The sequence below is a fragment of the Mus caroli genome, unplaced genomic scaffold (genome assembly GCF_978045245.1).
Source record: "Mus caroli unplaced genomic scaffold, Mus_caroli_1 scaffold_13, whole genome shotgun sequence".
In the NCBI taxonomy this organism is placed as follows: Eukaryota; Metazoa; Chordata; class Mammalia; order Rodentia; family Muridae; genus Mus; species Mus caroli.
Window position 1 is genome coordinate 92252454 of NW_028227268.1, and position 24984 is coordinate 92277437.

The following is a 24984-nucleotide window of genomic DNA, read 5'->3' on the forward strand; positions in this document are numbered from 1 at the left end:
ACAAAGTATAGTTTCACTTTTGAATAATAGGTTATCTCATTACTAATTACAGTGATAGGTAGCAAACTGTTATTTTGAGTTTTACTGACCACTACGAGGAAAACCAAAACTGCATAGTTCATGGTAGAAGACAGATTAAAAATTAAGAACAGAACCACATCTCAGTAAATTGAGCTAAGTTTGGTGAGGCCAGATCTCAAAAGAGTGGATCATAAGTGTCAGAAAAGCCTGTGTCAAGCAGATTACATTATCAAGCTTTATCAATGCAAAACACAGACCTTACATCAATGGGAAAAAGATATTTTGAGCCAAATATGAATTACCATGGTCTGGAAACATGGATTAAGGTTACTTTGTTCAAGTATGGAAACAGTCATATGATCTTTTATATTCACAGACCAAATGCTGCATATCATACATGAAGATATTTTCCAAATACATTGGGAAAATATCAGGTATTTGGATTGCAGAAAGACAGAAAATGCTCACTAAAAGTTTTATATGTTAACTGATGACATTCTTAACTATGGGTTGCTGGAAGCTAATAGTCTATTTCATTAGTAGACTCCAAAACTTTTACTCAATAGCTAAAAGGATGTTAGCCCAGATACAGATGTGTGTGTGTTTGGGGGGTGGGGGGCGTTGATAAATGTATAGTATTTTAAAAAACTAAGATAATCCTAGATAAATTTGTCTCTCTATCTGCAACATTCCAGCATGCTACAATCACAATGTTTAAGCAGTCCATCAACCTCACAGAATCAATAATCTTATCAAGAAACTACTTCCACATAGAAACATGTTACAGAGTACAATTTAAATCCATATCCCTGGGCCTCAGCCACCCATATTCAATGGGCTATCTTGACACTGAAACAAAGCTCAGTTAAGTAAAAGTGTTTGCTACACTAGCATGAGGATCAAGTTTGGAATGCCAGCCCTGGTGTCTCCCTGTCCACCATAGCATGAGCTCTAAAACTCACTGGCCAAATAGCCTAGCCCAATCAATAAGCTCCAAGTTCATTGACAGACTTTGCCTTAAAATCTAAGGTGCAGAGTCTGAAGAGATAGCTTTAACCTTCAACAGGTCAACTTTGCTGACCTGTCAGTGTGCTTTAACTTCACTGAGTTTTGGTCTTCTCAATCAAAACAAAATATGTTTTAAGTTTTAATACTGTTCTTAAGAGATCCACTACACAAAAATGTCTCTAATCTGTAAGCTCCAAATAAGACAGATTATTTAAAAATGATGTCAGTCAATGACCACACACACACACACACACACACACACACACACACACACGTAGTTCTTTTGTGAAGGCTAAAGTTATATTTTGAATTTTAAATACTATGCTTAAGAAATCTATAAAACCAAAATGCTTCTAATCTGCAAGCCCCAAGGACAGAAAACGTCCTGAAATGTAGGGAGCCGTTGTTCGTGTAAGATAACAAGTCACATATTTTCACTTCTGTAAATAAGGTTGGCTGCCCCAGTTGTACAGGATGTACTTGGTCACATGCAGGCAGGAGGTACTTAGACAAGAAGTACATGAGAATGTATGCTAGCCCACATGGGACAAAGGCAGGAGGTATGTGGCCTTGTGGGTTTTGCCCTTATAAGCATCTGACTAACATAATTCACAGCCTTTGTCTGGGTCTCTCCTGGATATAGACCTGGCCAGTGTCCATGGTCCTGTCCAGTATTTAATAAAGCTTGCTTCAAACCTGGCTCCAAAAAATGTGGTAGTGGACTTATTTTTACCTGATGAGATAATGAGATGTAACATGATCTGTAAGAGCAGATTAATTATATAAATCAAGCATCTGACACATAAAACAGATCACAGTGCTCAACCTTCATCCCCCTTTCTGCAATGCAGACCTTTTTTACTCAGTAAAATACTAGTTACACTTCACAAGCTGTCCTTGGAGGAAGAAGCTAGCCAGGTTGACAGCACTGCTGACTCCTTTGGTGCAAATAGTGCTGCTAAGTATAGGTCAATCTTTGAGCATTCAGTATGCAAAGTTGTGAAAATATGTTCAATACCACATGAGCTTTATTTTCTCAAAAGTGAAATAATCCTGCTTAATGTTTTTTTTTTTTTTTTATGTATTCATTATCTATCTTTCCTCAGGACATTATAAGCACTATAAAGAGAGGTACTCTGGTCCATGCTGTACTGCAAATATAAAGTCCAAGTAATTAGAAAATTTCTCAAAGATAAAGATACTAAGAAGTGTGTTGCTTTTGTTTTGTTTTTAAAGCTTAGGGCTAGAGAGATGGCTCAGTGGATAAGAGAACTTGCTGTCCATGAAGAGAAGCCAGGTTTCATTCCCACCGTCAATCAACACAATGGCTTATAACTCTCTGTGTCTCTATTTCCATGGGATACAACGTTCTCTTCTGACCACCGAGAGCACCAGGCGTGCACATGGTATGCATACATATATGTAAGCTAAGAACTCATATACATAAATGCAAATTTTAACTTTTAAAAAGATTAATCCAAATAAAACACAGTACCACTGTCCCTGTTGTTTATTTCCTTTTCCATGCCAAAAGAGGGAGAGGGAAGGAGAAGGAATATATATCATGAGTAATTTCCAAATACAGTTAAAACAGCAGGCTACTCTGACATATCACCTAGAATGATTTATAAAAATAAACAAAGAGGCTCGGCATGGTGGTGCATGTCTTTAATCCTAGCACTCAGATGAAACAGGCAAGCAAATCTCTGAGTTCCAGACTACCCAGAGCTACAGTAAAATTCTGTCTCTAAATAAATAAATAAATAAATAGGCCAGTGAGATACCTTAGTGGGTAAGGATCCTAGCTGCTGAGCCTGATAAGCTAAATCTAATCCCCAGAACCTACATGATGAAAGGGGAGAACTGGCTCCCTCCCTCTGAACTCCATAGGCATATGATAGTATATGCTTGCCTCATACACACAAATTAAATAACTGTAATAAATAAACGTGAAATAAGTAAAGTACAAATACGTCCAGAAAGAATAAAGGGTAATATTTATATATGTCTAGATGGAATACCATCCAAGGCAGAAATCTTAGCATCCTTAATAGGAGAGGTACTTATTTTAGGATTACCGAAAACAAATCACTTATTACCATCTTCCTATTTTCCTATTTTAGTTTATACATACAGCCTCCCATACCTTACATTTACTTTACCTGTATGAATTAGCATCTGTAAACATTCTACAGCATTGTGATAAGCTGCTTCATGAATTGGCATCCATCCCCTGTTATCAGCGACATCCACACTTCGGCCTTTTTTGAGCAATTTCCTTAGAATTTTAACATTGCCTTCTCTGGCAGCAAGTCCAACAGTAGAACACGTGTCTGAGTAAGCCTCTGTAAAATCCATCCTTTTGATCAGTCTATAAAACAAGGCAGAAAGGCAATGCCACAGTCAGTAAAATAACACTGAACTAGATATCAATCCACCACAGTGGACCTGTCTTGTATTTCTCACATGAGAAAATTAGAAAAACTCTTAGGTTTCACAGCCTCTGATACAGTATAACTGGTATGTCTCTGACATCAGTTCCTAGCAATTTTATTTAAAATATCAAGGGAGTTTTTACTGTTCTATCTTTTTCCCTCTGAAAATGTCTGTCAGTTCTTTCCAGCAGGCTACACATTGACATCACACCAAAGCACAAAGTCTACTGCTACGAGCAGACCACCACTTGTGAATCCCATCTTACTACTCTTTGTAGGAAACAACTAAATCCCAAAAAGTCTTTTAAAATAAAAAGGAAGGGTGGAATGGTGTTGAAGGAAAACAAGGATAACAAGGGATGTTTTCCTACTATTGTTAGTCCTTTCCAGAAGAGGATAAACACTCAGGAGTTCCATCCTTGAAAATGTCTCACTGAATGAAATCAGCAAAGCCAACAGACAGCAACCTTCATATGTAAGTATCAGTGTGTCATCATAATCACCTCCCTTCAGAGCTCATTTCATGTTCTCTAACAATCAAAGCCCAACACAGATCTCAGTATAAGACTCGCAAACTAGTCACATATGTTGGGCTGAGATTCAGGCTTCTTGGGGAATCCTGATGTCCCAAGGAGTAAACTTCTCAGTCCTAGTTCCATCCTAGTTTTCCTAATGTCCTCTGGGGGAGGAGGGTTGTCAGAAAATGCCAGCATATCTAGCCCAATACTGATAAAAAATTTTCTAGATCCATATTCTAAGCAATCTATTAAAAAAAGTTTTAAGGAAAGACATTAAAAGTAAGCATAAAATAGATTCAATAGTAAATTTAAACTTTAATAAATTTAAACATACATGGTCACCTTTAAAATGAAACTTAAAACTGTAAATATAGAAGTTCATTTTATAGCAAGCAAATTTCTTATGTCAGCTATGAATAAATTAATCTCATCAGGTCAAATGCTCCTTTAGATTAGGTGAAGATATTTATTACCAAACACACATTAAATTTTTCAATTAACAGTTATTTTTTAAGCACCAGTTATGTGACCAGCAACGAGGACTATACAATCACACAGATACTATGTCAAGTTGTTTACAGCCTCATAGGAAGGATAAATATAGTGATCCAACACAGTAAATGTACATTATGATATAAAGTAAAATGAAAATCATATAAATTAAAGAAGAATCTAATTCTACTTGGTGAGGGATGTGAGTTGTCCCATACATAACAAGGAACATTTCAAATGACACAATAGGAAGAAGAGCATTCTGAAACAAAAGGAAATTCATAAACAAAAAGGAGGTGAGTAAGCAAGGCACAATGAGTAAGCAAAACAGCTCACTTTGGAAGAAGGATCAGATAAACAAACAGCAGTAGCAAAATAAGACTATAGAGAGAAGCCGGGCATGGTGGCCTTTAATCCCAGCACTCGGGAGGCAGAGGCAGGCGGATTTCTGAGTTCGAGGCCAGCCTGGTCTACAAAGTGAGTGCCAGGACAGCCAGGGCTACACAGAGAAACTCTGTCTCAAAAAACCGAAAAAAAAAAAAAAAAAAAAAAAGACTATAGAGAGAGCTTAAGGCCATACTGAAGGATACTGAAATGCTACCCTATGCTGAACCTTGCTAGCTTCTTCCCAAAATAATTATATGTATAAAAGAAAACAAATATCATACTGATAATGTATTAAGTGTGTTTGTTTAACAAAGGAAAATATATTTCTATCCTGAAGACACACATAAAGGTACAACTATAAAAATATTTGAAGAACACCACTTGGGCAAAATATGTAGATATGATTATTTTTCCTACTGGCTTCTCTCTTGGTTACAAATAACATTAGCGGATTCAAACAATATATAATACCCTGAAAAAATAAGAGAACTTAGTAATATCTCTGGCTTTGTAAAAGGAAATCAAGTCCAGAAAAAAATATGCTGTAAGAACAGCGGCATTCCTTTCCATCTCTAACACTGACTAGTCAACATAAGCTGTTTGTAAGATATCACCTTTTATAACACCTACCTATTCTCTAGTGACTCCAGAACAATTTTAAGATAATTAAGGAAATTTGGATATGATAGATATTTGATAATACAATTTAAATAATTTTCTTATATTTTAAAAGATATGTGTAAAAGTATTTAGAAAAGTATTTAATATTAAAAAGTTATAACACATGCACCTTACTCCAAATGCATTAACTGTTGGTAAATATTCCTAACAAGTTTATGATGGAAGGTATATGAACAGTAGCTACAGTTTCATAATTTACCTATGTATCTTAATTTTTCCAAATGAGGAAAATATTTAAGAAAAATGACAGCAGCTTCTGGTCTGCACCAGTACCGGGCCAACTTGGGCCCGAACTTGGCGGGCAATACCATGGTCTCCAGAGGACTCTCCACCCCACAGGTGCCCTACCATGCCAAGGATCTTAGGATCACTGGTGAGTGGAACACAACATCTGTTTGAACAGAACCAGGGGTGCCTGGGGCCAGCTAGAGCACAGACACAGGAATCCAGCTCAACGACTGGCTCAGGTTCCTTCCAGTTGGCACCGGTCTACCTTGGTTAAGAACTCAGCAGACAGCCCCACAGTCCCCAGAGGAGGTACCACTTTCAGGCACTCTAACATGCCCAGGATCTTGGAATCCCAGGATCCCAGGAGCTTGGTCATACCAGGATCTCAGAGTCTCAAAGGAAGCTTGACTGACAAGAACTCTGGCATACCCAGAATCTCAGCATCACATGACCCCAGAATCACAGAATCACAAAGAAAGCTGGACTCTGAGAAGTTCTAACTCAACTGGGATTACAGGAAAGACAGGCTCCAATCAGATATATTGAAGGAAGGGAGCACTTGAGATAATCAGACGGCGGGAGGCAAGCATAAGAACAGAAGCAACAGAAAGCAAGGTTACTTGGCATCATCAGAACCCAACTCTCCCACCATAGCAAATCCGGGATACACCATCACACCAGAAAAGCAAGATATGGATCTAAAGTCATTTCTCATGATGATGATGGAGGACTATAAGAAGGAGATAAATAACTCCTTTAAAGAAATACAAGAGAACACAAAGAAACAGGTGAAAGAATTGAACAAAACCATCCAGGATCTAAAAATGGAAGTAGAAACAATAAAGAAATCACAAAGGGAGACAACTCTGAAAATAGAAAACCCAGGAAAGAAGTCAGGAGCCATAAATGCAAGCATAACAAACAGAATACAAGAGATAGAAGAGAGAATCTGAGGTGCAGAAGATACCATAAAAACATTGACACAACAAAAAAGAAAATACGAAATGAAAAAATATACTAACCCAAACATCCAGGAAACCCAGGACATAATGAGAAGACCAAACTAAGGATAATAGGTATAGAAGGGGCCAGTAAATATCTTCAACAAAATTATAGAGGAAAACTTCCCCAACCTAAAGAAAGAGATGCCCATGAACATACAAGAAGCCTACAGAACTCCAAATAGTTTGGACCAGAAAAGAAATTCCTCCCATCACATAATAATCAAAACACCAAATGTACTCAACAAAGATAGAATAAGGTCAAGTAACATATAAAGGCAGACCCATCATAATTACACCTGACTTCTCCCCAGAGACTATGAAAGCCAGAAGATCCTGGGCAGAAGTCATATGAAACATAAGAGAGCACAAATGCCAGCCCAGACTACTATACCCAGCAAAACTCTCAATTACCATAGACAGAGATACCAAGGTATTCCACGACCAAACCCAATTTACACAATATCTTTCCACAAATCCAGCCCTTCAAAGGATAATAAAGCGAAAATTCCAACACAAAGAGGGAAACTACGCTCTACAAAAAGCAAGAAAGCAATTTTTCAACAAACCTAAAAGAAGATTGCCACATGAACAAAATTTCAACTCTAGCAATAAAAATAACAGGAAGCAACAACGTCTTTTCCTTAATATCTCTTAATATCAATGACTCAATTTCCCAATAAAAAGACATTGAATAACAGACTGGTTACATATACAGGGCCCAACATTTTCCTGTATACAAGACAAAGACAAAGACAGAAACTACCTCAGAGTAAAAGGCTAGAAAACAATTTTCCAAGCAAATGGCAGCAAGAAACAAGCTACAGTAGCCATTTGATTATCAAATAAAATCGACTTTCAATCTAAAGATATCAAAAAAGATAAGGAGGGACACTTCATACTCATCAAAAGTAAAATCTACCAACATGAACTCTCAATTCTGAACATCTATGCTCCAAATGCAAGGTCATCCACATTCATTAAAGAAATTTTAATAGAGCTCAAAACACACATTGCACCACACACAATAATAGTGGGAGACTTCAACAACACTCTCTCATCAATGAACAGATCCTGGAAACAGAAACTAAACAGAGCCAGGTGTGGTGGCACACGCCTTTAATCTCAGCACTCGGGAGGCAGAGGTAGGCGGATTTCTGAGTTCGAGGCCAGCCTGGTCTAAAAAGTGAGTTCCAGGACAGCCAGGGCTATACAGAGAAACCCTGTCCAGGGGAAAAAAAAAAAAAACCAACACTAAAATATTAAATAAAACTAGGAAAAAAAAAAAGAAACTAAACAGAGACACAGTGAAGGAAACAGAAGTTATGAGACAAATGGATTTAACTGATATCTATAGAACGTTTTATCCTAAAAGGATATACCTTCTTCTGAGCACCACATGGTATTTTGTCCAAATTGAACACAAAAATTGTCACAAAACAGGCCTCAACAGATACAAAATTATTGAAATAATCCCATGCAGCCTATCAGATCACCACAGACTAAGGCTCATCTTCAATAACAACATAAATGATAGAAAACCCACATACACATGAAAGCTGAACAACACTCTACTCAATGATAACTCAGTCAAGAAAGGAAGAAAGAAAGAAATTAAAGACTTTTTAGAGTTTAATGAAAATGAAGCCAGAACATATCCAAACTTATGAGACACAATGAAAGCAGTCTTAGAGGTGAACTCATACCTATGAGTGCCTCCAAAAGGAAACTGGAGAGAGCATACACTAGCAGCTTGACAGCACACCTGAAAGCTCTATAACAAAAGGAAGCAAATTTACCCAAGAGGAGTAGACAGCAGGAAATAATCAAACTCAGGGCTGAAATCAACCAAGTAGAAACAAAAACAACTCTATAAAGAATCAACCACACCAGGAGCTAGTTCTTTGAGAAAATCAACATGATAGGTAAACCCTTAGCCCTACTAACTGGAGGGCACAGGGACAGGATGCTAATTAACAAAATCAGAAATGAAAAGAGAGACATAACAACAGAATCTGAGAAAATCCAAAAAATTATCAGATCCTACTACAAAAGCCTATACTCAACAAAACTGGAAAACCTGGACGAAATGCACAATTTTCTAGACAGATAACAGGTATCAAAGTTAAATCAGGATCAAATTAACGAGTTCAAGGCCAGCCTGGTCTACAAAGTGAGTTCCAGGACAGCCAGGGCTAAACAGAGAAACCCTGTCTCGAAAAACCAAAAACATCAACAACAACAACAACCAGATGATCATCTAATTAGATGCTGAGAAAGCACTTTACAAAATCCAACACCCATTCATGATAAAAGTCTTGGAAAGATCAGGAATTCAAGGCCCATACCTAAACATAATAAAAGCAATATACAGCAAACCAGTAGCCAACAACAAAGGAAATGGAGAAAGACTTAAATTAAAGCAATCCCACTAAAATCATGGAGTAGACAAGGCTGCCCACTGTCTCCCTACCTATTTAATATCGTACTTGAAGTCCTAGCCAGAGCAATTAGACAACAAAAGAAGATCAAAGGAATACAAATTGGAGAGGAAGAAGTCAAAATATCACTCTTTGCAGATGATATGTAGTATATATAAGTGACCACAAAAATTCCACCAGAGAACTCCTAAACCTGATAAATAACTCAGCAAAGTAGCTGGATATAAAATTAACTGAAACAAATCAGTGGCCTTTCTCTACACAAAGGGTAAACAGGGTGAAAAAGAAATTAGGGAAAAAAATATTTCACAATTGTCACAAATAATATAAAATACTTTGCTGTGACTCTTATCTAAGCAAGTGAAAGTTCTGTATGATAAGAACTTCAAGTCTCTGAAGAAAGAAATTGAAGAAGATCTCAGAAGATGGAAAGATCTCCCATGCTCATGGACTGGTAGGATTAATATAGTAAAAATGGCTATCTTGCTGAAAGGTATCTACCTATTCAATGCAATCCCCATTAAAATTTCAATTCAATTTTTCATCTGGAATAACAAAAAACCCAGGATAGGAAAAACTATTCTCAACAATAAAAGAACTTCTGGTGGAATCACCATCCCTGAACTCCAGCTGTTCTAAAGAGCAATTGTCATAAAAACTGCATAGTACTGGTACAAAGACAGACAAGTAGATCAGTGGAATAGAACTGAATACACAGAAGTGAACTCACACACCTATGGTCATTTGATCTTTGACAAAGGAGCTAAAACAATCCAGAAGAAAAAAGACAGCATCTTCAACAAATGGTGCTGGCTCAACTGATAGTCAGCATGTAGAAGAATGTAAATTGATCCATTCTTATCTCCTTGTACAAAGCTCAAGTCTAAATGGATCAAGGAACTCCACATAAAACCAGAGACACTGAAACTTATAGAGGATACAGTAGGGAAGAGCCTTGAAGATATGGGCACAGGGGAAAAATTCCTGAAGAGAACACCAATGGCTTGTGCTGTAAGATCAACAATCAACAAAGGGGACCTTATAAAATTGCAAAGCTTCTGTAAGGCAAAGGACACTGTCAATAAGACAAAAAGGCAACCAACAGATTGGGAAAAGATCTTACCAATTCTAAATCTGATAGAGGGCTAATATCCAATATATACAAAGAACTCAAGAAGTTAAGACTCCAGAAAACCAAATAATCCTATTTTAAAATGGGGTACAGAGTTAAACAAAGAATTCTCACCTGAGGAATACCAAATGAGATCCCATCTCACAACAGTCAGAATTGCTAAGATCAAAAACTCAGGTGACAGTAGATGCTGGTTAGGATTTGGAGAAAGAGGAACACTCCTCCATTGCTGGTGGGATTGCAAGCTTGTACAACCACTCTGGAAATCAGTTTGGTGGTTCCTCAGAAAATTGACATAATACCACCTGAGGACCCAGCTATACCACTCCTGGGCATATACCCAGAAGATGTTCCAACTTTTAATAAGGACAGATCCTCCACTATGTTCATAGCCTTATTTATAATAGCCAGAAGCTGGAAAGAACCCAGATGTCCCTCAACAGAGGAATGGATACAGAATGTGGTACTACTCAGCTATTAAAAACAATGAATTTATGAAATTCTTAGACAAATAGGTGGATCTGAAGGATATCATCCTAAGTGAGGTAACCCAATCACAATAGAACACATATGATATGCACTCTCTGATAAATGGATATTAGCCCAGAAGCTCAGAATAACCAAGATACAATTTGCAAAACACATGAAACTCAAGAAGAAGGAAGACAAAAGTGTGGACACTTCAATCCTTCTTAGACGGGGAAACAAAATTCCAATGGAAGGAGTTACAGAGACAAGTTTCAGAGTACAGACTGAAGGCATGACCATCCAGAAACTGCCCTACCTGGGGATCCACCCCATAAACAACCACCAAACACAGATGCTATTGCAGATGCCAACAAGAGCTTGCTGAAAGAAGACTGATATAGCAGTGTCCTGAGAGGCTCTGCCAGTGACTGACTAATACAGAAGTGGATGCTCACAGCCATCCATTAGATGGAGCACAGTGTCCCCAATGAAGGAGCTAGAAAAAGTACCCAAGGAGCTGAAGGGGTTTGCAGCCCCTTGGGAGGAACAACAATATGAACTAACCAGTAACCCCAGACCTCTTGGGACTAAACCACCAATCAAAGAAAACACACGGAGAGACTCATGGCTCTAGCTGCATATGTAGCAGAGGATGGCCTAGTTGGCCATCAGTGGGAGGAGAGGGCCTTGGTCCTGTGAAGGATCTATGCCCCAGTATAGGGGAATGCCTGGACCAGGAAGAGGGAGTGGGTGGGTTGGGGAGCAGGGGAAGAGGGGAGAGGATAGGGGATTTTCAGAGGGGAAACTAGGAAAGGGGCTAAGTATTGAAATGTAAATAAAGAAAATATCTAATAGAAAAAAAAGAAAGAAAAATGACAGCAAAGAGTTTAACAGAAATAATTATGCCAAGCATTGTGAAACCACAACTTATTTTATGGGGCCTCATGCCCTCTTCTGGGCATGAGAGAGAGCAATGGTGGTGTACTCATATGCATAAAATAAATAAATAAATCTAATATATACGTTTTTTTTTTCATTCTCTGAAGTTAGCATTCTTCTCTAGTATTGCTGAAGATCAAAAACAGAAATCATCATAAATGGGCAATCAAATCGCCCAACATTTCTAGTCTTATACCTCCATAAAGAATCAGAATGGTTGAAGTGAGAAATAGCACTAACTCAACAGATGGTAGTATTTCTTGGAATGTTTGACCTCTTGGAGAGATGCATCAAACAAGTTTCTCCCCAGAAAAATGCAAATCCAAGCCAAATTTTCTACAATTTATGTAGTTACTGCTTCAACACTTTCAAAAGTCTGTATTTGAGTTCACTGTTTGGAACCTTTATCTAGAGTGTGTATTTTAAAAATCCCTATAACTTAAGAGGATTTTTTTGCTTCCTTACTATTTATATCACTATAGCAACATTTAGGACATCAGCTTGCTTTTCAGTGGGGTGCCAATCAAAGACAAAAAACAAAACTCTGGTCTTTTGGGGGGGTGAGGAGTGTGTATATATCACTTAATTTTCAATTTTTGAGAAATTCAAATACATAATATATTATAATCTTAAGAATACAAAGAACTCGGCCCAAAGGAAGACTAAGAAAATATGTTTCCCAATAGTCACCAGTGGTTCTACATATTTTCCCACTAGTGTTTTTATCTAAAATTTAAGATGTCCTGTCATAGTTCTGCAAGAATAGAACTGTCTGATGGGGAGGCAATGAAAATACTTAAGAGTTAAGAAGGAAATCCAGGAAAAATAATACATTTTAAACTAAATATAAGAATTCTCCTCAACCATCCAAATTAAGTGTTCAGTAAAGAATATTCATTATCCTCAAAGTTTCGTATTAAACAAAACAGCAGCCATTCATCTGAGAAAATGATTCTATATACAGCATTGTAAAAACCACTGGTGAAGTATATGTATGGGAGAGCGCACCTGCTCTTCTCTGAGCCACAGAGATTAAGAATGAACAAGGCAGTTCTTTGAAGTTTAAATAAGTGGTAGGTTTCAAAAGTGGGAAGAATGGCTGAGGTGCCTATAACATCATAATAAGACACTGACCGCAAAGTTCTTCCTGCATCCTTCAGTTCTGATCTATTTCAGGACCCTCCTGCTGGCATACTCCACCCCCTACTCTAAACTTTTCCATCCCTAGGCTGGGCTGACCTTCTACCAGCAGCCCTTTCCTATATAATCCAACCAAATCCCCTTTGGGCCTCCAGGCTGCGGCACCTGGTTCCTCTCTCTCTCATCTTTCTTCCCCTCCCTCTTCTCACATGGCACAGCTCAGTTTGGTCCTGTCCACTGTGAACTGTTCCAGATGTCTCTGACTGTATTAAAAAACTCTCTCCTTCATCATGCCTAGGCAGTCCCGTTCTTCCTCCCCGCCACCCACCATCTGATAGACAACTTCCATTAGAATCCAGTTGCTTTTTCACACACATAAAACTACTGTTGTAAAATTTTTGCTTCTATTTGAAAAGCAAAGGACAAAGGATTTGGTCATAGAGATATTATACTTCCGGGATCTGCCACTCTGGCTGCTGTTTCATGTGGGCAGCTAGCCAATTTTCAAAGCACAACAAAATGACTACGTGCTAATTGTGGTGCCCTAAAAGACAGGAGTCCTGCGTTTTCTCCTCTTTCAATTCTCACTAGAAAAAAAGGTGGGAGGGGTGCTGCTCTAACTCGAGAGTCATAAATCTCTAAAGAATTGTGGGTAATGTAGTCCCCTGCCTCCCATTCCCTACCCCCACCCCTCCCGCACCATAGAAGCTCTGAAAACCCAGTGTGCTTTGCGCCGCACAGCAGGCGAAGCCAGCGCGCCTGGCACTGCCCCAGCAGCCGGTTACTCCCCTCGGTAGCAGTCTCGTTCTGAAGTCCGAGTGCCGGTCAGGGTCCAGAAAGATGTGGGTGTTTGGTTATGGGTCCCTCATCTGGAAGGTGGACTTCCCCTACCAGGACAAGCTGGTTGGTTACATCACAAACTACAGTCGGCGCTTCTGGCAAGGTAGCACGGACCACCGCGGGGTCCCAGGCAAGGTAAGGAGCCAGCGCCTCATGCCCACCTACCCAGCAGAACACTGGAACAGGATAAAGCTCTCAACTTCATTGGCCACCTGCCCTTGCCTCTCTCCAGAAGTGGACATCCTTAGGCCGCTTCAGAAGCCTAATGTAATTAGTTTCTAAAGCAGAAGGCATGGGCACAGGGAGCTCGCCCAAGGCTGAAGTGGCCAGGACCAGCACCCTTGTCTTGGCAATCTTTGCCACCCCACAAAATAAATAAAGTTGAATTTTCATGTCACCACATGGTCAATGTGTAAATTCGTTGATATGTCTATATTATGCCAGGTTTTTACTGGTCTGAATTTATATGTGCCTGTAAATTTCCAATTTATGTTTCCAATGTTTTAGTTTTAAAATGCCTAAGATCATGAAAGAACTAGTTTCCAGTCATTCCAATTTTTATGTCCATGGTGATTTTTTGATTGAGAGGTATAAGCAAAGTTATGTGAGGTTTGCAGTTCGTTCTGAGTAATGAAGTGAAAATCTCCATTATTTGAATGTTCCTTCTCCATAGTTCTCTTGAATTATTAATGTAAATACAAATCATTTGATCTGTTTTTCAGTCTGGTCATATAAAGCATTCAGCTCTCTAGGGGTTCAGAGTGTTAGAAGCAGCTCACTATTTGCCTTGGCTGCAAAAAAAATCTGTGGAAAAAAAAAGTTAAACAAGTATGAAGTAACTAGTAACTTGTTTGGTTAATATCTAACCTTTGGTTTTGAATGTTCGTGTGTTCTCCAACATACTCTTAAAATTAGCCTAGTCTGCTGGTACAAAATTGTAATCCAAAAGAATATCACAAGTTCAATACCAGCCTGGACCTCAAGCTCAGAAACAAGTTTGGGAATATTAGCTTAGTAGTAGAGTTCTTACCTAGTGCATGTAAGGCACTGAGTTCAATTCCCAGCACCATTTTAAAAAAATACTCTAAAGCTTAATATTCTGAAATACTGGAAACCAAGTATCAGAGGAGATTTTAGGAAAGGGAAAGATCACAGTTTGTACCTGCTCAAAAGATACAGGCTTTAAATCAGGAAGAGCATCTGAGGTAGAACCATTCTAACTACAGTTTGTCAATTTAGAATTAAGGTAGACTTTCCTGGCCTAGTGGAACCCAAACAGAGGGCCAATGTTTATTTACATCAACAGAAACACCATAACCAAAGAATTACCAAGACTACTATAAAACAATATTTAAAATATTAAAGAATTAAAATAAATAAACTAGGTTTTCATTTTAATAACCAAACATTAAGCAGGCAGGTATGTGGTTATGACTGCATATTTTACAACATAGGCTCAATCAGAGGATATCTTTGTTACATAGCACATTAAGATATGTGTACTGTCACGCAGACTGCTGGTAAAAAAAAAAAAAAAGTCCATGGTTTGTTTTCAGATTTTGTTGTTGTGATGGTTTTGTTTTGTGGTGGTGCTGTTTGTATATATCATTTTTAAAAAGTAGGGCCAGAGACCCCAGCATAACCGTACATGCCTTTAATGCCAGCACTTGGGAGGCAGAGGCATGTGGATCTCTGAGTTGAGGCCAGAGCTACATAGTTAAGACCCTGTCTTTGGGAAGATGGGATCAATGGTTCTTTAAAAGGAAAAGATAACTTTTTTAAATTACATTTTTAATAAGGCCAGAGATGTAGCTCACCAAGTAAAGGACAAAACTGACTCCTACAAGGTACCCTCTGACCTCAACACACAAGCCATGGCACAGGTGTGTACATAGAAAGTAAATAAATGTTAAAAAAAAAAAGTAATAAGAGATCTATCAAAGCCAATGTTTCTTTGTGCTTCAGCTTACTAAGACTTAAAGGGAGCTGTATTGGCTAATAGTTTTACACCTTTCATTTCAAAACAACAATGAGGAAAACATAGAAAATTAACAGAACTATTTAGCACTAAATATATTCCTTTTTTTTCCCCCTTGGTTTTTCAAGGCAGGGTTTCTCTGTGTAGCCCTGGCTGTCCTGGAACTCACTTTGTAGACCAGGCTGGCCTCAAACTCAGAAATCGGCCTGCCTCTGCCTCCCATGTGCTGGAATTAAAGGCGTGCACCACCACTGCCCAGCACTAAATATATTTCAAATACAGTATTCTGTTAAAGAACTAGACAAAACATCCTAACTTGACTTCACATTTGTCTAAATGTAACTATCTGGACAAAAATATAAAAGAATATTCCAGAACAATTCAGTAACTTGGAATGACTCAGATAATTCTTAGGATATAAACTGTATTTTTACAAAAGTATGTACCCACTAAGTTAGTTATAAGAATGGCAGCTATACAGATGTAAGGCTTGTTTCATATAGTGTAGTAGAGAGAATTGTTTGCTTGAATTTCTTCATTAAACTTTAATTTCTTCCTAGGTTTCTGTTTATTTTTAGAGACAGTCTCACTATGTACTTCTGGCTGGCATGGAAGTCACTTTGAAGATCAAGCTAACCTCAAACTCAGAGATCCAACTTTCTCTGTCTCCCAGAACACAGGGAATAAAGGCCTGTGCCACCATACCTAGCTTCTACATTTACTTAAGTACATCTGTATCACAAAAATGACTGTTTTTCAACAAAGGAACGATTTGACTTAAGAGAATTTTCTCCAAAATTATAACTGTAAAAAAGGAAGTGTGTCTTATTTTGTTTTGTTTGCTATAGGGTCTTGTATAGCCCAAGCAGTTTTGAAACTTGCTATATAGCGAACATGACCATGAGTTCCTGATTCTCCTTTCTGCACCTCCCACGTACTCTAGATAAAAGTGAATGTTGTCACACACACCTGGCAAAAGAATCATTTTAATTTGAAAAATCAGGAATACTTACTAAATCCTTAACTTTCCTAGATTAAAAGCATTCCCTGTCATCCAATAAAAACACCAATCATAGCCAGGCATGGTGGCGCATGTCTTTAATCCCAGCACTCAGGAGGCAGAGGCAGGCGGATTTCTGAGTTCGAGGCCAGCCTGGTCTACAAAGTGAGTTCCAGGAGAGCCAGGGCTACACAGAGAAACCCTGTCTTGAAAAAATTACAAAACAAAACAAAACAAAAAACCCCCACCAATCATAACTTGTTAATAAAACAACTCCCAATCCTATTCATTTTGAAGACCTCTTCTTAGCCACAGATGCTGATGCACACTTGTAATCATTGAATTGAGGAGGCTGAGGCAAGAGGATTGCCACTTTGTGGCTAGCCTTGGCTACACAGCAAGACACTGTTTTATCTCAAAAATGAGGAAGGAAAAGAAAGTGACAACATGTAGCTCACCTAATGTTAACCCTACTACCACACAAACTGGGGTGTGAGAAAACCTCACTGCTATACTCAGGGGGTAGAGGTGGTGCATCAGAAGTTAGTTCTAAGTCATCCTTAGCTATACTATGAGTAGCTGGCAAGCCTGGGCTACCCAAGACTCTATCTTTAAAAACGAAATAAATAAACTAAGAAAAGAACCCTTTCTTCAGTTTCATTGCTCCCTTATTAAAAAAAAATTAGAAACATGTACTGTCTTTCAAAAATGTTCATAGATGTGACAGTAAGAGTTATATAAAGGAGACTTTTTAAGAGTTTTGAGCGTTTATTTTATATTAATATTTATTAGCACATTTATAATAATTTCATATTTCATACACACAGGCATGCACCTTGATCACAGTGCCCCCATTACCTTTTCTCCTCTTGTCTTTTCCCACTCCTGCTTACCCCTGCCCTCTTGTTCAAACTGAACTTTTCATTGGTGTTGCTTAGGAGGAGCGTGAGTGAGGGTTTACTGCAGAGGCATGCAACTTTTAAGTACATTCATCACTGAAGTAGACTCTGTCCCAGAAACCATTGGAGCATTCATGAGCCCCTCCCTACTTGGTCAATAGATGCTCGTGGGGACATAAGCCACCCTTCTACATGACAGAATATTGATGTGCCCAGTTATGGGCAAGCCTGGGGCAAGTAATTAGAGCTGATGTGGAGTGTAGAGACCACTTTATGCCTAGAAGAAGAGTTCCATAATATTTCATCCCTTTCTTTGATTATACTTTGTCTCTGGTTCCTCCTTTTTTTGTGATGTCCCTTAAGCTCTAGGTAGTTAGTGGTACAGGCCAAAAAAATAGTCATTTTTCCACTCAGAATCATCAGTCTCAGCAGTAACTTCCACTCACTGCACAAAGAAACTTTTGGAACCAAAGCTGACAACAGTAGTTACCTATGAGTACAGACATAAATGTTTAGAAGGTACTTTGAGAGGCACAAAATATCCATTTAGTAAGCTAATCATAAATATTTCCCCACTATTGCCTCTGTCCATGTCTCTCACAGGCTCTCACCTAGGTTTAAAGTTCCAGGCATGAATTGCATCCTGAGGAGTGGTCCTCAAATCGAAGTAGAAAGTAGTTCATTGTCCCCATAACAGCCACTATCACTGCAGTGGGCTCATTTTGATTGGGAGGTCAGTAGTGTTGCATGTAGGGTCCAAAACTGAGCAAAACTTTCCTTTTTTTAAGATATTTTCTTTATTTACATTTCAAATGTTATCCCCTTTCCTAGTTTCCCCTCTGAAAATCCCCTATCCCCTCCCCCCTCCCCAAAGAAGACATTTAAGTAAGTCAATATCTTGTGGAGAAAGGTAGGAAGGAATGGGGTTCCCAGTTTAGCAAAGCACCTTTAGTTGTATTCTATAGAATAGCACAACCTTGAAAGATTTAAAACCAGAAAGCTATTCTTGGCTCTCATTGGACTAGTAGGAAGCAAAATCAGAAGCAGACAGAGAAATCTCTAAGGAGACAATAGACTGATAAAAAAGAATTAACTGGGTGAAGAGATGCCTCTGAGGCTCATACTGTTCTTGAAGAGCACCCAAGTTCAGTTCTCAACACTTAGCAATAGGCAGCAAGCACACACCTGTAACTCCAGCTCCCAGAGGGATCTCCTGCCCTCTTCTGGCCTCACATGCACATGCCCCCAACACACATAGTTTTTAAAATATTTACTTATTTATGGGGGGAGAGGAGTGTACATACACATACTTTTAAAAGACAAAACTATCAAGAATTGGATCAGCTGGGCAGGGGGGAAATGAGCTGAAATATAAAATGTGTTACCCTCACTGCAGGTATTTTTTACTCTGCACTCTTATTTCTTCCTCCTTCTATTTTAACCACTATACATTTTACCAATCTCATATTCCCAAAATACTTCTTAAGATAGCAATCACCTGCTACACATGTGCTACAGGTTTTAATTTCTAATTTCACTCACATTTTAATGGCTTCTTGTTTCCATTGTTCTAATAACTTCAAGTTAGTGTTTTCACAAGTCTGCCTTTTTTTTTTAGCCCAAGGTCCAAGATAGGAAAGTATCTATTTGTACTATTAACTGCACCACCACTCCCTCAACTCTGCCTTCTCACTTTACAAACCTGACTCTGTGCAATCTCCAGTCATCTTTCTGAATTGTCTCTCTTACATGGGGGAACTCTCTACTACAAACAGTAGTCTCTGGAGGCTGAGACAAAGTTTACTAGGAATTCAAGACAAGCCTATATACATAGTGAGTTCACGACCAACCCAGGCTACACACTGAAAACTATCTGAAAAGAACAATTGATTAATTAATTAATTAGAATATAATTAATTAAAATGCACTTAGGCTACTATAGTCCTGCCAGGTAATCTATCTTGTATGAGAACAGTTTAAGGAAACAAACAAACAAACAAACAAACAACCCCAGTTCTAAGCAAGGCTTGGTGGGCATGCTTATAAGCCCAGCACTTCAGAGGTAAAAGCAGGAGAAGCAAGAGTTCAAACCAAGCCTTAGCTGCATAGCAAGTTTGTGGCCACTCTAGGCTACACGAGACTTTCTCTCAAAAAATAGTAAAGAGATGACAGACAGATAGATAGATACAATGATCAATCTAGTATAAGCCTCTAAATAAGTCAATGAAACTTATTTATGAGGGCATAAAAACAACTACCTTGAAGCACCCTATGGCATAAATACTAAAGTAAAGTACCTCATAACTACAGGTAAAAATCACTCATTCATTCATACCTGAGATCTAAGTATAGCCTAGTAGTGGTTCTGAAAGCATGAGCCTAAGAGCTTCACTAAGCCAGCTAGCATGCTATTATAAATACTTATTATAAGGGTCCAGACCTACAGAATCAGATCTGTTAGATGTGCAATGCTTTAACCTACTCCCTTAGACAAATGTAGTAGAGCTTTATTCTATGACAAGTTGCTAATGTTTAGTTATTTAATGAACTTTAATTTAGAAAACAAAACAAAACAAAACAAAACACTTTTTTCTACCTTTTTCAAAACAGCCTGGAAGAGTTGTGACCCTTGTTGAAGATCCTGGGGTATGATATACTTTTTTTTTTTTTACATAGTTCTAATTAAATAAAATGTTAGCTCTGTATTTTAATAATCAGTGAAATTTTGTTAGTCATCACAGAAAATTTGAATTAAACAAAGTCTGGAACTCTTTTCTAGATTGGTTTGGGGGTTGTTGTTTTTTTTATTCTCTCTATATATATTATATCCAGACCAGTTCCTCTCCTCCTTTCCTTGCACATCCTCCCTCCCCCAGTCCACCTCTCTTCTATCACCCTTCAGAAAAGGACAGGCCTCCCAAGGACATCAACCAAACAGGGCACATCAGGTTGCATGCAGTAAGACTAGGCATCTTCCCTAAGCAGGACAAGACAACCCAGTAGGAGAAAAGGGGTCCTAAAAGCAGGCAAAGGAGTCAGAGACAGCCCTGCTGGTACTGTTAGGAAGTCTAAGCCACCCAGTTATAACAGATAAAACATGAGGTTGACCTAGGTTTTAGGGTTTGTTTGGTTGTTCAGGTTTGGTGGTTTGGGGATTTCAGGACAGGGGTTCTCTGTATGGTCCTGACTGTCCTGGATTAAAAGCATGCACCATCACCACCCACTGCCCGGTTCTTTTCTGTACCAATGGGAAAGTTACAATCAGAACTCAAAAAGCAACAAAACACAACCAAATCATATGTAATCTCCCTTTCACAGCTTTCTAAGTGAGTCTGATGACTGAGAATTTTGTGATCCTCTTTAGCAGTAATGGGGACAGGCTCCACGTATCCAGATTATGACTAAGAATCAAAAGCACTCTAGAAATTTGCCTGGAATCAGGTATTTTTCAGTAAAAACAAAAATGTCTAACTGATTTTATAAACAGCACTTGTAATTCTGAAACGAGTCTGAAGCACTCAAAACTTGGTGGACAGTACCCAGTTTCTTTCAAGTTGGAGAAAAAATTATACAAAACAAAACTCAAGCAGCACCACTACTGCCACCTGCCTATAATCAGTAAGCTACAGCAGAAGAATGAAAAGTTCAAGGCTGGCCTTGTTCAAAATGCTAGTCCTTATCTGAAAATTTAAAAAAAAAAAAAGGTAAACATTAGTACCATTAATTACAGTCTTGATTGCAAAATGCTTTCAACAGTTTATAGTGGAAAAGCCATCTAAAAGTACTTTATCCTCAAACCAATGACTGGAACTCCTAGTGAGCAAATGGCACCTTTCTTCCACAGAATTTAATGATCAGTGAACACTTTTTATTAATTTAAAAATAATACCTAATATAAACTTTTGATGGAAGGGACTTGCTGTGCTTGATACAAATCAATTACTTATTCAAAATAAAGCATTTTATTTACTTATTTAAAAATACCATTTTAGAGGCCCCCAACAAACATACAGTAGAGGGAGGACTGCTGGATCTGGGTTTATTCAGAGATGATGTATCTAACGCTCAAGAGACTGGAGGCCCCAGGGAGTTTAGAGGTCAGGTGGGGTAGGGCATGGGGATATCCATGTGGAGACAGGGGATGGGGAGGAGGTATGGGATGTGGAACAGTCAGAGGGTGGATGGGTAGACTCATAAAATATGGAGTGTAAAAAGAAATCAATCAATCAATCAATCAATCAAAAAGCAGCATTTTAAAAGCTGTTTTTCTTAATCTCCCACTTTGAGGCACATTAAAACAAAACTTCATTGACTTCTAAGACTATTAGATATCTTAGGTCATTAGACTATTAGATATCTTAGGTCATAAATTATCTTCACCTACTTTGATAGCCTTATAAATACAAAACAGTATATTCTTTTCATTTTTCAACAGGGCAGTGTATGGGGTGTTGCTTACAAACTACCAGTAGGAAAAGAAGAGGAAGTAAAAACATACCTTGACTTCAGAGAGAAAGGAGGCTACAGAACTACGACAGTCATTTTTTATCCAAAAGATTCCACAACAAAACCATTCAGTGTTTTGCTCTACATTGGAACATGTGATAATCCTAACTATCTTGGCCCTGCACCTCTGGAAGATATTGCTGAACAAATTTTTAATGCAGCTGGTCCAAGTGGAAGAAATACAGAATATCTTTTTGAACTTGCAGATTCTGTTAGGAAACTTGTGCCAGAAGATGCAGACGAGCATCTCTTCTCGTTGGAAAAATTAGTAAAGGAACGCTTAGAAGGAAAATAGAACCTGATTTGCATACAGAGTCACCAACTCACCCAAAGAGGCAAGAGTTTTAGTCTTCAGAAAATAACATCAGTACAGAACATCAGTATGTTTTAGACATTCTTACTTGAAGATCTTACTATTTAATATTGTAATTGGAATATCATCTAAATTTACGATTTATTTGCAAGTGTCCTGAAACATATCTAAAAGATTTTCATAATGGGAAAGAGTCCACATTGTACAAGTGATTTCCTGATTATATTACATTTCAACATTTGTTCATTAGAAATACAGGTCTCAATTAACTTCCTGTTTCTATTAGAATAACCATGGTTTGTTGTACATAAGTTTAAAATAATGTTATTAGAAATATAGAAGAGGTAAGGTTACAGCACTGATTGTTAATATCCTTGTTATTTGGAATTAAATGAACCTAAAATTTAGACCAAAAGAAATTGTACTTTTCTTTTAATATAAATGATCCCTTTGGGATTATAATATGCTTTCTATTACTTTGGGGTAAAAAGGTATTTTATAACCAAGGAAAACTACATAGAGCTATCCATATATCAATCCACTAATGATAATCATATTTACTTTTTATTTATCTCATAATGAAACTTTAAAATAAAAGATAGTTTTTCTGGTGGAAACATAATAAAAATTGTGTTTAAAACAGATTTTACAATTATAATTTATCTAAGTAGTGTCATTTCTGATTATAGTCCTTATTTTCCTTATTTATATATTGTCACATAAATAAAAGCATCAACTATGTGGCTACATAATCAGGAAGCTAATTCTCAAATTATTTAACTTCATAAAATTATCCTTGATTTGTTTCTTTTTTCTCTTAAATTGGTTATTTATTTATTTTACATCCCCATTGCAGCTTCCCTCCCCTCTCCTTCCAGCCCTTCCCTCTCACCTCTCCTCCCCCTGCTCCTCATACAAAGAAGAGGCTTCCCATGTAAGTCTCCTGGCCTTGGCATATCAAGTGGCAGTTAGATTAGGCACATCTTCTATTGTGGATAGACTAGGCAGCCTAATTAGGGGGAAGGAATCCAAAGGCATGCAATGTAGTCAAAGGCCTGCTCCCTCTTTTGGAGTCCCACATGAAGAACCAGTTGCACAACTGTTACAAATGTGCAGAGGGCCTAGGTCAGTCCCCGACATGCTCTCTGGTTGGCAGTTCAATCTCTATGAGCCCCTATTGTGCCAAGGTTAATTGATTTTGTAGGTTTTCCTGTGATGTCTGACACCTTTTGCTCCTTCAATACTTCCACTCCTTCCACAGGATTTCCCAAGCTCTACTTAATGTTTGTCTGTGGCTCTCTGCATCAGTTTCCATTAGTCGCTAGATAAAACTTCTCTGATGACAGTTATGCTAGGCTCATATCTGCAAGTATAGTAGAATACCAAAAACAGTCTCAGGAGTGGGTGTCCCCTCATGTCATGGGTCTCAAGGTGAGCTAGACATTGGTTGGTCATTCCCTCAAATTCTGTCCCATCTTTTACCCCTGGACATCTTGTTGGCAGGAAAAATTGAGGATCTGAGGTTTTGTGGTTGGGTTGGTGTTCCAGTCCTTCCATTAGAGTCTTGCCTGGTTACAAGAGATGACTGGTTCAGAATCCATATGCCCCATTGCTAAGAGTCACCCTAATAGATTCCTGAGAGTTTCGCTTGTCCTATCTCATGAGAGATGCTTCCCTCCCAGTCCAGTTCTCTCTCCCAGTACTCTCTCCCTCTGACCTCTCCCAAATTTGTCTCTCTTGTTCTCATTCCCCATCCTCTCTCCCACCTAGTCCCATCCCATATACCCCAGATTTCTAGTCTATTTCTCTTCTCAGTGAGATTCAAGCATCCCTGCTTAGGTCCTCTTGTAAGTGAGTACAGACCATGTTTGTTATTCTGGATCTGGCTTACCTCACTCAGGATGACCTTTTCTAAATTCATCCATTTGCCTGCAAATTTCATTGTTTTTAATAGCTGGGTAATACTCCATTGTATAAATGTGCCACATTTTCTTTATCCATTCTTCAGTTGAGGGACGTCTAGGTTTGTTTCCAATTTCTGGCTACTATGAATAAAGCTGTTTTGAATATAGATAAGCAAGTGTATGGGGGGGGGTGGAGCTTCTTTTAAGTATATGTCCAGGAATGGTATATGAAGTAGAAACTTGAGGGTTCTTTGTAAAGTCAGTTGGGTGGTGTTTTGCTGGGGCAAACACATGACAGAACAATGCATTCCAGTGGACACAAGTGTAAAAGGCTAAGGAAACGTGTGAAGGAACATTGCACTAAAGCAGACACAGGAGAGATGCTCTGCTAAAGCAAGCACATGAAAGGAAACGTGATGAAGGATTCTTTGCTAACAGCATGCATTTATTGGCCCTCCTTACATTGTATAGTTGAGCTGCATTTGTCAGAACTCCATAGAGAGAAACACACCCAAAAAAAAAAAAAAATCTGGTGGTGTACTACAGATTCTTGCCATTTCCACAGACTCAAGCTGATTGGATGCACATGCTGAGACAAGATATGTAGAGGACACCTGATGTTTAGAAGGGTATAAATAGGACTTTGTGGAGTG

At 38.3% G+C, this 24984-nt stretch overlaps 2 protein-coding genes across 6 annotated transcripts in view; one reads left to right on the top strand and one right to left on the bottom strand.

The window, feature by feature from the left end:
- Positions 1–24984, bottom strand: part of Asb3 (ankyrin repeat and SOCS box containing 3) — a 200381-nt gene that overhangs the window by 80587 nt on the left and 94810 nt on the right. For 3 of the 4 annotated variants that reach the window (XM_085829040.1, XM_085829042.1, XM_085829039.1), the window contains exon 2: positions 3192–3400. In XM_085829040.1, the coding sequence (XP_085685166.1) occupies positions 3192–3387 (196 nt within the window). In that variant the 5' untranslated portion in view covers positions 3388–3400. Of the gene's footprint in view, positions 1–3191; positions 3401–3835; positions 3898–24984 lie in introns of those variants that run through there. The other variant, XM_085829041.1, reaches the window with a different exon arrangement.
- Positions 13590–23344, top strand: Chac2 (ChaC glutathione specific gamma-glutamylcyclotransferase 2). 2 transcript variants are annotated; one of them, XM_021176496.3, is made up of 3 exons: positions 13590–13866; positions 20219–20254; positions 22044–23251. In XM_021176496.3, the coding sequence occupies exons 1-3, from the start codon at positions 13732–13734 to the stop codon at positions 22407–22409; spliced, it is 537 nt and encodes a 178-aa protein (XP_021032155.1). In that variant the 5' UTR covers positions 13590–13731; the 3' UTR covers positions 22410–23251. The 2 variants fall into 2 exon arrangements, with proteins under 2 accessions (XP_021032155.1, XP_085685164.1); XM_085829038.1 differs by lacking the exon at positions 20219–20254 and having other exon boundaries at positions 13603–13866; positions 22044–23344.